General features: G+C 40.1%; 1 protein-coding gene across 1 annotated transcript in view; it reads right to left on the bottom strand.

Moving 5' to 3' along the window:
* LOC122552709 (ALK tyrosine kinase receptor-like) overlaps positions 1–16,456 on the bottom strand; it is a 1,076,775-nt gene that overhangs the window by 361,373 nt on the left and 698,946 nt on the right. The window contains exon 7 of the mRNA XM_087991243.1: positions 3,252–3,401. Within this exon, the coding sequence (XP_087847369.1) occupies positions 3,252–3,401 (150 nt within the window). The remainder of the gene's footprint in view (positions 1–3,251; positions 3,402–16,456) is intronic.

Raw genomic sequence — 16,456 nt, 5'->3', positions numbered from 1 at the left:
AATTATAAATAAAAATGGAATAATAACCCAGTGGCTTTTCATTGAGTAGTTTAGTCTGTGCCGTACCTATGTGTCTGCATTCTGGATCTGAAAATAAAACACCATACTGTTTAAATTTGTACATGTAATAATATCATTCCTTAATAAAGCATATGCAGTTTATTGGATGTCATCTAATATGCACAGAGGTATTGCAGCATAATGGATAGAATCCTTGCCTTTAAACAAAAAGTTTCAGGTTTGACTTCCAGTCCCGGAGTTGATGGCCACAGAAGGTGTGTTAACACATGGCCAAACATATTGATTATCAACCTGTAAATCCTTCTACAGTGTTTATTACAGGCAGTAAAAGTGGGAAGGTCATGTGATTCTGATCAGCCATGCTTGCTGCGGAGCTGCTGAGAGTCTGCCTCTCGACAGATACACTCTTGGCCTAAAACTCCCAATGTCTGTAAGGCTCTGTTTCAGACAAGACCTCCCCCAGCACCAGCATGGCAGTGGGCAGGAATGGAACCTCTCTTTCCTTAGCCTGGATTATGCCGAGTACCCAATGTGCCAGATTGACAAGGGTATGAAGGCCCTTGACCTGACTGCTGGCTAAAAAGGCACAGGTAAAATGTACAAAATGCATCTGCATTTCTTGCACCTCAATGCTGAGAAAGCTTTTCATCTCAGCAAAGTCCCTGACCAACTCCCTGAAAGAGTTTGCTTGTCCTGCCAAACATTCATTCCCATCTTCAAATCATTCCCTTTGCCTTTTTCATTCCTTTGCCAATTCCTCAATTCCTCTCTATTTTACTTGATCTACTACTCCTCTCCTTTTTTCCATACCAATCCTTCTGCCCTGTACTCCCCTTTCTCATCCCTATTCCCACCTTCTGCTGCCTTACTCTATCCCTTTCTGTTACTCTCCTCCCCTCCATACTTGCAACTTATCCTCTCCCTCTTTGCCAATCCACTGCTATTCCCTGCACCATCAGTTTCTCTTGCTTTCTTGTTCAGTTTCTCTTTATTCTTTTTTCCATTGTTCTCTCCCTCCCACCTCCAATCTGTATCCTCTTCACCCCGCTTGTCCATTATATCTTCACCTTGATTCACCTACTGACCGTACAAGATTTTTATATTTCACTGTAATTCTCCAGGTATTACCCAATAGGAGGTCACAAGTATCTTAAAAATCTTACAGCTTATCTCACCCAGCCATGGCATTTGAAGCACCATTAGTTACTTATCTGCGCTGGAGTTGTGAAGACATTGCCCTGTGTGATTTTAATTATTGTGATGAGCAAACAGGGACAATATCAAAACATGAACAGAAGACGTCTACTTTTAATATGGCCATTGACTGAAACTTAAATCTATATCTTTGCTTCTAATTCTCTCGTGGGAAATGGGCTGGGCAAGCATTCATTGCCTGTGGCAAAAGTGAGGACTGCAGATGCTGGAAACCAGAGTTTAGATCAGAGTGGTGCTGGAAAAGCACAGCAGGTCAGGCAGCATCCGAGGAGCAGGAATATTGACGTTTCGGGCAAAGCCCTTCATCAGGAATTGGCATTGCCTGTCCCTAGTTACCCTAGAGAAAGTGGTGGTGAGCTGCCTTCTTGAACTGCTGCAGTCCATGTGCTGTAGGGGGACCTTAGGGAGGGATTTCCAGGATTTTGACCCAGTGACAATGAAGGAACAGAGATATACTTGCAAGTCAGGATGGTGAATGGCTTGGTGGGGAATTTGCATATGGTGATGGTGTTCCCAAGTATCTGCTGTCCTTGTACTTTGAGATGAAAGTGATTGTGGGTTTGGAACATGCTGTCTAAAGATCTTTGGTGAATTTCTGCAGTACATCTTGTACATAGTACACACTTGTTATTGAGCCACCGTGGTATACGGAGTGGATGCTTGTGGACGTGATATCAATCAAGCTGACTCCTTTGTCCTGATTGGTGTCAAATTTCTTGAATGTTACAGAGTCACAGAGTCAAGCAGCGCAGAAACAGACCCTTTGGTCCAACCAGCCCATGCCAATCATAAACTAGTCCCACCTGCCTGCACTTGGCCTATATCCCTCCAAACCTATCTTGTTCATGTACATATTTAAATGCCTTTTAAATGTTGTAATTGTTCCTGTATCCACCATTTCCTCTGAAAAAATTGTCCGTCATGTATTTTTTCAATCTTTCTCCTCTCACATTAAAAGATACTCCCCTGTCTAGGGAAAAGACACCTGCCATTCACCTTATATATGCCTCTCATGACTTCACAAACCTCTATAAGCTTCCTATGCTCCAGTGAAAAATGTCCCAGACTATCAGGCCTCTTCCTATAACTCAAAACCCTCCATTTGCCAACATCCTGGTAAATTTCTCTGAATGCTCTCCAGATTAATAATATTCTTCCCGTAACAGGGTGACCAGAACTGGACTCTGTACTCCAGAAGAGGCCTCACCAATGTCCTGTACAACCTCCACATAATGTCCCAACTCTGGTACTCAAATGTCTGAACAATGAAGGCAATACCTTCTTATCTACCCTATCTATATGGAATGCACATTTTTTAAGAATTATGTACCTGAACCCCTAGGTCTCTCTGTTCTATAACACTACCCAAGGCCCTACTTTTATTCATATGAGTCCTGCCTTTGATTGTTTAACCAAAATGCAACATGTCATATTTATCCAAATTAAACTCTAACTGCCACTTTTCAGCCTATTGACCCAATTGATCAAGATCTCTTTGGAATCTTAGATAGCCTTCTTTGCTATCCACTAAGCCACCAATCGTGGTGTCATCCGCAAACTTACTAACCATGCCTTCTATATTCTCATCCAAATCATCCATATAAATGACAAACAAAAGTGGACCCAGGACCGATCCCTGCAGAACAACATGGTCATAAGCTTCCAGTCTGAAACATAACTCTCCACTATCACTCTCTGTCTCCTGCCATTAAGCCAATTTTATATCCTATTGGCAAGCTCTCCCTGAATCCCATGTGATCCAACTTTACTCATTAGTCTACCATGTGGAACCTTGTCAAAGGCTTTACTAAAGTCCAAGTAAATAATGGCTACCGCTCTGTCCTCATCAATCTTGGTTACTTCCTCAAAAAACTGCAACAAGTTTGTGAGACCACTCATTAGCTCTGTCTCATCCTTTCTTCATAAAATAAGCCAGGACAAAATACACCTCTTAAAGGCATAGTATCATCACAAGGGTAAGTAGTGAAGAAAATAAAATACTTGATATAAGATACCTTCTGAGTAACATAAGTTGCTTTTCTCTGCTTCGTTGACAGACTGACTTTGCTTCAATTTCCAACTTGGTTCATCCGTCTCTGAGGTAAATGATGACCATCCACAATCCTCTTCGTCAAATGAACAGTATGAGCCAATGGGAAGGTTATCTGCAGAAAGAAGAAAATCTGGATGATATTTTCCAGTTGTTACACAAGAAGAATAATTACAGCAAGACACAGAAACTGATTTTGTGGTACGTGCAAAACAAATTACCCTCGGCATGAACCATGTAACTCAATAGCGACAGATACAAATGACTGAAGACCACTGTTTCACAAGTGGCTCATCTTCAGCAATTTGTGTTTTAGTGCCATGCTCAGACAGTAGATTTTAGTTAGAAATTAGACACGTTGATGTTTATATTGTTTGATTTAATTTTTGTGGAATCGATTATTGGTACTGGGTGGATGTAAATAGTTTCGGAGTTGGACATAAAAATGAGGAAAGACTATTTGGCCTAATGAACCCATGAATAAAAATACAACATGATGGAAATGCATGACAGATCTCTCAGTACCTGGAGGAATAAAAAAGGTGAACATTTGAAACAGGAACTTTCATCAGAACTGGGCACAAAGCGATGAAGGATTACATTGAAAATGCTAACATATCATCCTCTATCAGATACTCACTGACCTTCTGTAAGTTTCCGCCATTTGCAGTTTTAATTTTACATTTCTCACATTTTAAGGCTTTCATTCTATCTCTATGATCAATTCTGATGAAGATTTTTACCCAAGATATTTAGCCTCCTGGGAAAAGGTGTATTCTTTTCTGGTATACAAAAAAGATATACAAACACTGCAAGGGTTACTGGGAAGAACAAGATTCATCCCAAGAGTAAACCGCAAAAACTAGAAAAAAGTTTTGTTAAACTCAATGCTTGCCAGTCTAGAAAGAAGTAGAATGATGGGTAACTTCATTGATATATTGAAAATATTTAGTAATTCAAAAGTAAGTTGAGAATACTCTCAGTCGAAGGTTGCAATTGGAGCAAAAGACATGGATGGAGAATAGGAAATTAATTATAAGTAAATTCAAAGCCAATACCAGGAAATACATCTTTATTTCACATTACAATTTTTTTGGTGACAATTTGTCAGGTATAATACCTGGGATAAAAATGATACAAGTGTTCAAAATATTATGGGATGACATTTCATGACTTGACTCACCTTTTCTTGAAATTTACTTGCCTGAAATAAGACCAAGTTAAGAAAAAAATCCAAAATATCAATCTAAAGTTCTTGTTATTGTATCCACTGTCATACATGCCTCTGGTTTGGAATATCATGCAAAATCTCAATCACTGAACTGTTACAGTGGAGAAGAAGGCCATTTGGCCCATTATATCTGTACTGACTCTTTGAGCAGTTTAACTTTGTGCCAACCTCTTGCCTTTTCCCCACAACATTGGTTTTCTTGAAATAAAAATCTAATGCTCTCTTGAATGCTTCAATTCAACCTGCCTTCACCACATTTCGAGACAACACATTCTATGACCTAAATACTCACTGTGTCAAAAATGATTTTCTCGACTCACATTTGTTCCTTTTTTGAAAACACTTTCAAGCTGTACCCCCTGATTTTTGAACCATTTACGAGTGGGAATAGTTTTTCTTTCTATCCATTCTGTCCAGAAGAAGAATCATATTGAGCTCGAACTGGTAAATCTGCTTCAATCTCCACTGATATGGTCTGCTGTACATTGGGGAGACCAAATGTAAACTCATGGATTGTTTTGCCGAGCATCTCAGCAGGGCCCACAGGTGCTGACCGATCCTCCCATCACCACCCATTTTAATTCCCCCTCACACTCTCTTTCGGACATGACCATCCTTGGCCTTCTCCATTGCCACAACGAATCAAACTGTAAATTGGAGGAACAACACCTCATCTTCTGCCTGGGCAGCCGACAGCTGGGAGGACTCAACATCGAGTTCTCCAATTTCAAATAATCTCCCTTCCCATCCTCTATCTTCCATCCTAGCCCCTCCCTCTCCCTGCCATTCCTTCCAGCCACCTACCTGCTTCATCCCTCCCATCAACCAACTAGGTCGTACCCTCTACCTGTGTTCACCTATCCCCACCTGACCACCCTGTCTCCCCCATCCCCTTTATGGGCAGGTCCTCTTACACCCAGCCCCTGTCCTGAAGAAGGGTCACACCTGAAATGTTGACTTCTCCACCTCCTGATGCTGCCTGGCCTTCTGTGTTCTCCCAGCCTCCTGCTTGTCTACCTGAATCTCCACTGATGCTGGCAGACATGGTGAGTTTCTCCAGCACTTTGATTTTATTTCAGATGCCCGCATCTGCAACATTTTGCTATAATCCAAACTTCTTGCCTTGATTATTCTGCCCAATTATCTTGCATTATCCTACTAGAAAATGCATTCTCAGAAATCTGATAATACAAGACCCTCCCACAGAAAACTGAACTTTTGTTTTCCTTTTATGTTCGGGAAAGTCTCAAAAAACAGGACTTTGAAACACTTTCATCATATAAGCTTCAAGTTGTGTCTGGTGGGTGATGGAAAAATGTCTTTGTTATTGTATCCTGAGCTGTAGAAAATGCGCTCTGCGCAACTAACTCTTCCTCTTATGTACCATAAAATGTATGACTCATGTTTATGTGGCATAAGTTTGCCTGCAGAAATTGCCACTATTGCAACAGATCATGTCCAAAAAAATTCAGAATGGTGACAAAGGTTGTTATACATAGAGTCATAGATAGAGTCATAGAGATGTACAGCATGGAAACAGACACTTCCGTTCAACCCGTCCATACCGACCAGATATCCCAACCCAATCTAGTCCCACCTGCCAGCACCCAACTCATATCCCTCTGAACCCTTCCTATTCATATACCCATACAAATGCCTCTTAAATGTTGCAATTGTACCAGCCTCCACCACTTCTTCTGGCAGCTCATTCCATACACGTACCACACTCTGTGTGAAAACATTGCCCCTTAGGTGTCTTTTATATCTTTCCCCTCTCACCCTAAACCTATGCCCTCTAGTTCTGGACTCCCCCACCCCAGGGAAAAGATTTTGCCTATTTACCCTATCCATGTCCCTCATTATTTTGTAAATCTCTATAAGGTCACCCCTCAGCCTCCGAATCTCCAGGGAAAACAGCCCCAGCCTGGTCAGCCTCTCTCTATTGCTCAAATCTTCCAATACTGACAACATCCTTGTAAATCTTTCCTGAACCCTTTCAAGTTTCACAACATCTTTCCAATAGGAAGGAGACCAGAATTGCACGCAATATTCCAACAGTGGCCTAACCAATGTCCTGTACAGCCGCAACATGACCTCCCAGCTCCTGTACTCAATACTCTGATCAATAAAGGAAAGCATACCAAACGCCTTCTTCACTATCCTATCTACCTGCAACTGTACTTTCAAGGAGCAATGAACCTGCACTCCAAGGTCTCTTTGTTCAGCAACACTCCCTTGGACTTTACCATTAAGTGTATATGTCCTGCTAAGATTTGCTTTTCCAAAATGCGGCACCTTGCATTTATCTGAATTAAACTGCATCTGCCACTTCTCTGCCCATTGGCCCATCTGATCAAGATCCTGTTGTAATCTGAGATAACTCTCTTTGCTGTCTACAACACCTCCAATTTTGGTGTCATCTGCAAACTTACTAACTGTACCTCTTATGCTCCCATCTAAATCATTTATGCAAATGACAAAAAGTAGAGGACCCAGCACCGATCCTTGTGGCACTCCACTGGTCACAGGCCTCCAGTCTGAAAAACAACCCTCCACCACCACCCTCTGTCTTCTACCTTTGAGCCAGTTCTGTATCCAAATGACTAGTTCTCGCTGTATTCCATGAGATCTAACCTTGCTAATCAGTCTCCCATGGGGAACCTTGTCGAACACCTTACTGAAGTCCATATAGATCACAGTTAATGCTCTGCCCTCATCAATCCTCTTTGTTACTTCTTCAAAAAACTCAATCAAGTTTGTGAGACATGATTTCCCACGCACAAAGCCATGTTGACTATCCCTAATCAGTCCTTGCATTTTCAAATATATGTACATCCTGTCCCTCAGGATTCCCTCCAAGAACTTGCCCACCACTGATGTCAGGCTCACTGGTCTATAGTTCCCTGGCATGTACTTCTTAAACAGTGTCACCACGTTAGCCAACCTCCAGTCTTCCGGCACCTCACCTGTGACTATCCACGATACAAATATCTCAGCAAGAGGCCCAGCAATCACTTCTCTAGTTTCCCACAGAGTTCTCGGGTACACCTGATCAGGTCCTGGGGATTTATCCACCTTTACCCTTTTCAAAATATCCAGCACTTCTTCCTCTGTAATATGGACATTTTGCAAGATGTCACTATCTATTTCCCTACAGTCTATACCTTCCATATCCTTTTCCACAGTAAATGCTCATGCAACATACTCATTTAGTATCTCCCCCATTTTCTGTGACTCCACACAAAGGCCTACTCTCTCCCTAGTTACCCTTTTGTCCTTGATGTATTTGTAAAAATCCTTTGGATTCTCCTTAATTCTATTTGCCAAAGCTATCTCATGTCCCCTTTTTGCCCTCCTGATTCCCCTCTTAAGTATACTCCTACTTCCTTTATACTCTTCTAAGGATTCACTCGATCTATCCTGTCTATACCTCATATATGCTTCCTTCTTTTTCTTAACCAACATCTGGCCCCAATCAGCTTTCGAAAGTTCTTGCCTAATACCGTCAAAATTGGCCTTTCTCCAATTTAGAACTTCAACTTTTAGATCTGGTCTATCCTTTTCCATCATTACATTTTTAAACAAACACTTCTATTTCATAAATAAATATATTTTTGTCACCTTTCAAAAAATAACATTGAGCACAATAACCTCTTAATTGTATTCATTGATAATTTCAATTAAACAGCTTGAACTGTAATCTTTGTCGGAATAATTTATTATTAGATTACTGACAGAAAGTAGAAGTCATCACTTAAAAGTAAAGTGCATTCTGTTATATTGTCATGTTATCCTATTTTTACAACATGAAATTCACTCACATTTACTTACCTCTTCTAACCCTGCCTTGAGTTTTAAAACTACGAGTTAAAAGTAGGCTGAGCTCATATTTCATGTTGAATTATTGACATTCTTGGTTCAGTAATAGCACATTTGCTCGTGAGTCAGCAGGTTGTATGTTTCAGCCATACTCCAAAGATGAGATCACTTAATCTAAGGTGACATTTCAGTGTGTTCCTCAGGAAATGTTGCATTGGTAAAAGTACCACTCTCTGGATAAGATGTTAAACTGAGGGCCTCTCAGGCGAATGGAAATGAAGAACTAGGGAGTTAGCCTGGCTGAAAGGTTTAAAGATGAATCTGTTGTGAAGAATGGGATAAATAGACACCTGATCTGATTGGGCATAATCTGCATGGATTTGCAAATAGGAAATGATGTGTGACAAACGTGGAGCTTTTTGCACATGTCACTGACAAAATTGATGAAGGAGAGCTGATGGGCGTAGTATATTTAGATTTTCAGAATGCTTTTGATAAAGTTCCCTACAGGAGGATGGTTAGAAAAATTAGTTCATTCTCCGTGTGCCTCCATGGGTTTCCTCCGGGTGCTCCGGTTTCCTCCCACAGTCCAAAGATGTGCAGGTTAGGTGGATTGGCTATGCTAAATTGCCTGTACTGTCCAGGGATGTGTGGGCTAGAAGGATTAACCATGGTTAATGGGAGTTACAGGGACAGGGTCTAGATGGGATGCTGTTTGGAGGGGTAGTATGGACTCGATGAACCAAATGGCCTCTATTTGCTTTATAGGGATTCTGCAATTTAATGGTTCGATGATTCTAAAGCACATGGGATATGAGAAAAATGTACTAATATGGCTTAATCATTGGCTAACAGACAGTAGGAATAAATGGGTCACTCCCGCACTGGTAGTGACTAGTAATACTACAAGGATCAGTATTTTGACCCAGCTGTTCAGAATATAGATCAATGATTTCGATGCGGAGACCAAATGCAATAATTCCAAATTTGCAGATGATACAAAGCTAAACGGGAATCTGTATTGTAAGGAAGACGTAAAGCGGCCTCAGGAGGATTTAGGCATGTTTACACAGGTAAAGTGGAGTAGATGCAGGTAAAATGGTTGGTGAGTCTAGTACCAGGGAGCGCAATTTAAAAATAAAGGGGATACCCCATACATCAAAGATAAGGAGGTTTTTTTTACACGAATTGAGATCATTGGAATTCTCAGCCACAGAGAGCTGTGGAGGCTTAGTGTTTGAGAATGCTTATGGCAGAAACTGATGGCTTTGTCAGGGCATACCAGGGTTATGGAATTAGGGTTGATAAAAGGCATTGAGGTGTTTGATAAACTGTGATTGCATTAATAGTGGGGCAGGCTTGACAGGCTGAATGGCCTACTCCTGTTCCTCTGAATAGATATCTCTCAAACAATGCTGTTGACTCATTCTGCCAATTGATGTTTATGGGACCTTGATGCAGGCAAATCAGTTGCCAAGTTTCTCTATATTAAAATAATGAAACTATTCTAAACATTCAGTCCCCACCACTCTAACCACCCATGATTTGGACAGGCAGATACCTGTATTAGATAAACAATTTGTCAGTACCCAAGGAATCAATTACAAAGACATCTGTTATAAAATATTGATCATGCCAAATATTTTGGACAGCTCTGACATAAGTACTGACCCTGTACATAAATGACTTAAAAACCTCTTAACTTCAGCCAAAGACAAACCTTCAAGCAATTTTACTCAGCTGTTTACACCTCAGTCTTCTGTGCTGTACTGATTTAAAAGGTTCTGCTTATTTCAGGCTGTTTCAATCAGCTGTTCATGTTAAACTACAATTACCCTGGCAATGAATTCTTAATAGGACAACTACAGGAGGTGAGCCTGTTGCTAAATAGAGATCAAATGATTTGTTTTCGAAATCTGTTGCTTACTTATTTCATTGGTTTTAAAGAATTATGGAACAGAAGGAATAGGGGCAGGAGTTTCCATTCAAATGATAAACTTAGCTACTCAACGAAATAAAGATTGATTTGCTGCAGGCCTCACCTCTTCTTTCGTTGCAGCTCATCATGACCCACAAACCTACAGAGTTTCAAAATTCTGCTTACCTCCTCTTTAAATACTTTGAGTGATCTAACCTCCACAACTCTCCAGGATGGAGAATTCCAGACATTTATTACCCCCTAGGAAAAGAAAAATTGCATCTCAATTTTAAATGAGAGTCCCCTTATTCTGTAACTGTGTCCCCCACTTTGAGAATTAGTGGAAACATCTTCACAACATCTGCCTGTCAAGACCCCTCAGATCTTACACGATTCAAAAAATGATCACCCCTCATTCTTCTAAATTTTAATGAATAAAGACTGAACCTGTTTAACTGTTCTCAAGTCAATCCCTTCATTCCAGAAATCAGCCTAGTTAACTACTTTTGAACTGCCTCCAATGCCAATATATTCCTTCTTAAATATGGGGACCAAAATGGTACACAATTCTCCAGGTGTGGCCCCACCAATACCTCATACAGTTGTAACACCATGTCACTATTTTTATACACAAACCCCTTGCAATAAGGGTTAAAATTCCATTTACGTTATTAATTACTCGCTGCATCTGCATGTTAAGTTTTTGAGTTTCAGGCACAAGAACACCCAGATCCCTCTACTTTGCACTTCTTTAAAGAGTCATTTAAAAAATAGCCTGCCTTTTGATTCTTACCATTTGGTTTACAGCGGTCAAATTCTGTTAACAACAATATGCCTGCGATGAAGCATGTACACTGCATCAAATTACATGATAACATAAGAAACAATTTGAACTCTCGATGGACTGTATTTCACTGGCTGTGAAGCTCGTCAAATGCATAATCTTCTTACTTTAAACTCTCTTAATACCTTATGCTGAGGTTCCGGCATAGAAGATTATGGAATTAGAGGCATGGTTTACGAACAGATTCTAGTCCTACTAAAGAGAATGTTTGGAAACAATATAATGTGTTAAGTGAGACAGAGTAATTCCAGTAAGTATTTGTGGATTACTCACTATGCAATTTATGCTTACAAGGCTGTTTCTTTGCTCATTTACAGACATCCTTCAAGTGTTTCCTGCCTGGAGCAGAAGAACAAGGAAAAATTAATAGAAACAGCTGGATTTTTGCAGAGAAAAATAATAGTGAGGCTATCAGTATTTACTATTATTAAAGCATGTTTCAAAACTACTGGGTTGCTTATCTGACATCTAGCATCGGCTAAGTAAACACAGAGATTTCCTCCAGCTAAATACTGGGAAGACCAAAGCCATTATAAATATGCAAATTAGGAGCAGATATAGGACATTCAGTTTGACCCAACATTCAATAATATAATGCCTGTGTTCCAAATTCCCAAATCCTAACCCTATCCTATCTGCTCCTGATAACCTTTGATTCCATTGCCTCACAAACTTTTATCTGTGTCTTAAAAATATTCAATGACCCTGTCTTCATCACTGAGAGAGATAGAGATCCAAAGGTGCACATGAATCTCGGAAGAATAATTCTCCTTATCACTTTCCAGAAGGGTAACTTTAACATTAAACAGTGATTCCAAGTTCTGGACTCACCCACATCATTTCTACATCAATGTTGTCAAGGCAGTTAGGATTTTATAAATTGAATCATGTCACTGCTCCCTCATCTGAACACTCATGAAAAGAAGTCCAACCTTTCCTCCCCATGACACAACATCGGAAGGATGTCACACAACTTGAAAGGGTTCAGAAAAGATTTATGAGGATGATGCCAAGGTTGGAGGGTTTTGGCCAAAGGGAGAGGCTAAATAGGCTGCAGCTGTTTTCCCTGACTGAGGAGTGACCTTATAGAGGTTTATAAAATCATGAGGGGCAGAGATAGGATAAATAGACAAAGTATTTTCCCAGGGGTGGGGGGGTCTGGAACTAGAGGGCATAGGTTTAGGGTGAGAGGGGAAAGATAAAAAAGGGGCCTAGGGGGAATGTTTCCACGCAGAGGGTGATGCATGTATGGAATGAGCTGCCAGAGGAAGTGGTGGAGCCTGGTACAACTGCAGCATTTAAAAGGCATCTGCATGGGTATATGAATAGGAAGGATTTAGAGGGATATAGGCCATAGGAAGGTTATTGTGCAGTGTTAAAGCACACGGTGTGAGGAGTAACATACAAACATGGATAGAAGCTTGGCAGAAAACTGAGACTATGCAAAATTAGGTCTTCTTCTGATTGGCAGGATGTGACTTGTGGGCTCCTGCAGGGATCTGTGCTTGGCCTCATTTTTTGTAATTTATATCAATTTATTGACATGAGGTGAGCAAAGGCATGTTAGTTAATTTTGCAGTTGATTCTAAGATGGGTAGGAAAATATGTCCTGCCAATCAGAAGACCTAATTTTGCATAGTCTCAGTTTTCTGTCAAGCTTCTATCCATGTTTGTATGTTACTCCTCACACCATGTGCTTTAACACTGTACAATAACCTTCCTATGGCAACTTGTCAAATATATTCTGGAAATTCAAGTACAGTATGCAAATACATTTCCCCTTATCTCACAATGCATATTATTCCTTCAAAGGAGTGTAATAAATTGGTTAAATAACATTCCCCTTTCACAACACCATGCCGGAATGAATTTTTCCAAATACCCGGCTATCACCTGCTTTCTGATTGATTCTAACACCTTTCCCGTGACAGACATCAAACTAACTGACCTACAGTTTGCTGTTTTCTGTCTCCTTCCCTTCTTAAATAGAGACGTTCTATTTGTTATTTTCTCTTTCCAGATGCCAATAGGGAACTGAGTACCTGTCAATGAGCAACACCATCCCCGACTTGGGGGCAAACATGCTGGGGTATACTTTTCAGGCTCCTTGACTGGTGTGACTCTGATCTGAAATGGTTGAATACAATTAATTGATCCTTAATGTTCCCAACTGGTGGCACAGTAGGAAGGCCATCCATTTGATCCTCTGTTCTTGATTTAATTTTGACAGAGGCAGAATAGGGATTAGATCCCCCACATGCTATTAATGAACCAAGTAAATGCATCGCCATCCTCAAACGTGTCATGAAGGAGGGCATTACCTTCACTCTTGGTGTGGGGCTTGGGGGAGGTGGTCAAAGAGGGTGATTAAATAAAAGATGCTATGTCATGGAATAAGTAAAGGAGGAGGCAGCAGAAAGTGACCCATTGGCTGCCACAGTTCAGTAACATGGCTCATCACCAGCATCTAAACACAAGTAGGGAATTGCAGTAAAAGTTCGCTAACCAGTAATGTCCATGTCCCAAGAATAAGTAAAGAAAATCCTAAAAAATAATTCATGTATTTTCAGCTGTAATCATTGTAGTTTCTAAGGAAACACAGCAGACAATTTTTGCTCAGTTAGATTCCACAAACAGTAATGAGATAAATGATCAGTTTAATAGGTTCTGATAGTGTTGTCTGAAAAATAAATTTTGACTGATACACTGAGAAACTAAGTAAATGCAACCCGATATCCTTTTGAAAATATCAGCAAGCTCTCTATATATTGAACTGTATTTCCAAAAGATGGATAAAAAGCAATAGACTTCTCATTATCGGTATAAAGTCATGACAAACTGGAGCAATGAGAAAATAATGAAGTAAGTGGTAATAAAAACGAAAAAAACTAAGAGGACATTGGAAAAAAAATGTTTTTAAAAGATTCAAATAGGAATCATCCCGCAGATAATTTTTATTATGTTTTTGTATGAGAGCTCTAAGCAGAAATAGATTTCTGCATGACCGCTTTCAAAACATTTTAATTGCTGTCTTACATAGGCAAACTTACTAGAAGGAAAGGAATATAAAATTATTGAGATTGCTTGCAAAGCCTGATCAAATATTTTTGCTTCAACTGGTGTAACTTAAGACAACAGTGAAGTCCATAAATAAATTTACTTCTGAAAACAGATTGCATTTTTAACAGTTTACTAAGCCTCCTTTGCTCTCCTTCTGATGAGGGTCAACTTGGGGATTATTCTGGATAAAGGATGTTCATTGTGAATGTGAACAACTGCATTATAAACAACAGAGTTATTGGAGAATATTAATTTTGAATGTGTGTAATTTGCCTTTGTGTTTGGGGAAGGTGGAAGGGACAATTAGGAATGTTTGCCAATTTGCCCTTTTGTTTGTATAGGACAGGGAGGGGTACTGGTTGGGCTGGGGGGAACAGAGTGCCATACGTAATATAAACATTACTCAGTTTATAGCTGTCTGATTAGATTAATAATAACACCCTTCTCAATGCAGCAGATCTGCAAAATATTTGTCTACAGAGACTAATGGTGACTTTTACACAAAGGGTCAGCCATAAAAGTAAAATGTGAACCATGTCTTCTGATGTATTTTCAGAGTCTGGAGCAATTTTCATCCAATGAGCTTTTTGTAACCGAAAGTTTTCATTGTTTACTCTTTCATCAATTTTCTTCTTAGTGAGTGTGGAGTATAATGCTTATTCAGGGTAGAGCTTCTGCAGTGCTCCAGCTAAGATCACATACATGCAAACTGAAACAAAGATTGCATCCTGTGCCATAAACCTTCTGAGAGTCATAGAGTCATAGAGATGTACGGCATGGAAACAGACCCTTCAGTGCAACTCATCCATGCTGACTAGTTATACCCAATAAATCTAGTCCTACTTGCCAGCATTTAGCCCATATCCTTCTAATCCCTTCCTTTTCATATACCCATCCAGATGTCTTTTAGATGTTGCAATTGTACCAACCTCCACCACTTCCTCTGGCAGCTCATTCCGTACACGCACTACCTTCTGCCTAAAAAAGTTGCCCCTTAGGTCCCTTTTAAATCTTTCCCTTCCCATCATAAAGCTATACCCTCTGGTTTTGGACACCCCCCACCCCGGGGAAAACACCTTGTCTATTTACTCTATCCATGTCCTCGAAGATTTTATAAAATGACCCCTCAGCCTCTGACGCTCAAGGGAAAATAGCCCCAGTCTATTCAGCCTCTCCTATAGCTCAAATCCTCCAACCCTGGCAACATCCTTATAAATCTTTTCCAAAACTTTTCAAGTTTCGCAACATCCTTCTTATACAGCTGCAACTTGACCTCCCATCTCCTATACTCAATGCACCAACCCATAAAGGCGAGCATACCAAACGCCTTCTTCACTATTTTATATACCTGAGATTTCACTTTCAAGGAACAATGGACCTGCACGCAAAGGCTTCTTTGTTCAACAACACTCCCCTGGCAAATCATTTGGCCATTGGGCTATTTAATGATTGCCTCATTTTTTTAATCACTCTATAATTTCTCTTCGGTTACTTTGGAACCCAGACTACCTTCTCAGAGTAGCCTTACAGTGTCAGATCCTTTATAAAAAGATGGCCATGTTAGATGGTCTCCAGATTACTGGCAGCACTAACATTCATGTTATCATTACACCTTTCCATGAGGCTTGCTGTATTATTGGTTATATGTGCTGGTTTTCATGACTTCTGACCTCAATCTTCAATACAGAAAGTATGAGGCTATGAATAGTCACAGTGTGTAAGCTATATCATAGAGACACCACTCCCCCCAGCCCATTTTATTATTCCTGCAGCAGCATTTGCAGCTGCAAGTTACTCAATATGCATAGTCTGCCAAGAAACATACTACTCATAAGCAAAAGCTGATTGTTTAGTTTTATCTGTCCCTGCAAATTCATTGCATCCATCACCTTTAAAGCTTTGAGGTATTATAATTATATTTAATTGTATTGATTATTGGTCTCTGGACTTCGGGTGATATGTCTTCTCTGGGAGAAGTCTTCCAATCTGTGTCAATACCTAGCAGTATAAACTGTTGTCCTCTGCTGCATGAAGATTACTCCAATTCTTGTCACACTGGCATAATGCTGTAGGGTGACTTCATTGTTGACATCATAGTACTTAGGTGTTGACATCATCAGTTGTTTGAAGTGAGTGAAAGCTGCTTCTTGTCTTATGCCTCAATGTCAATGAATGTCCTTTGCAGTAAGCTCCCAGATAGTTTCGCAAATTCGGCAAAACCTTTGTTAGATACTCACAAATCTGACAAATTGGAGCACCAGTTTCACATCTTTTGGTTACTGCATCTCTATGTACTTG

The sequence above is a fragment of the Chiloscyllium plagiosum genome, unplaced genomic scaffold (genome assembly GCF_037043375.1).
Source record: "Chiloscyllium plagiosum isolate Xiang-an unplaced genomic scaffold, Cpla_swu_hap1 HiC_scaffold_10, whole genome shotgun sequence".
Lineage (NCBI taxonomy): Eukaryota > Metazoa > Chordata > Chondrichthyes > Orectolobiformes > Hemiscylliidae > Chiloscyllium > Chiloscyllium plagiosum.
The sequence above is the reverse complement of the archived record's forward strand: the minus strand, read 5'-3'. Positions and strand labels throughout refer to the sequence as shown.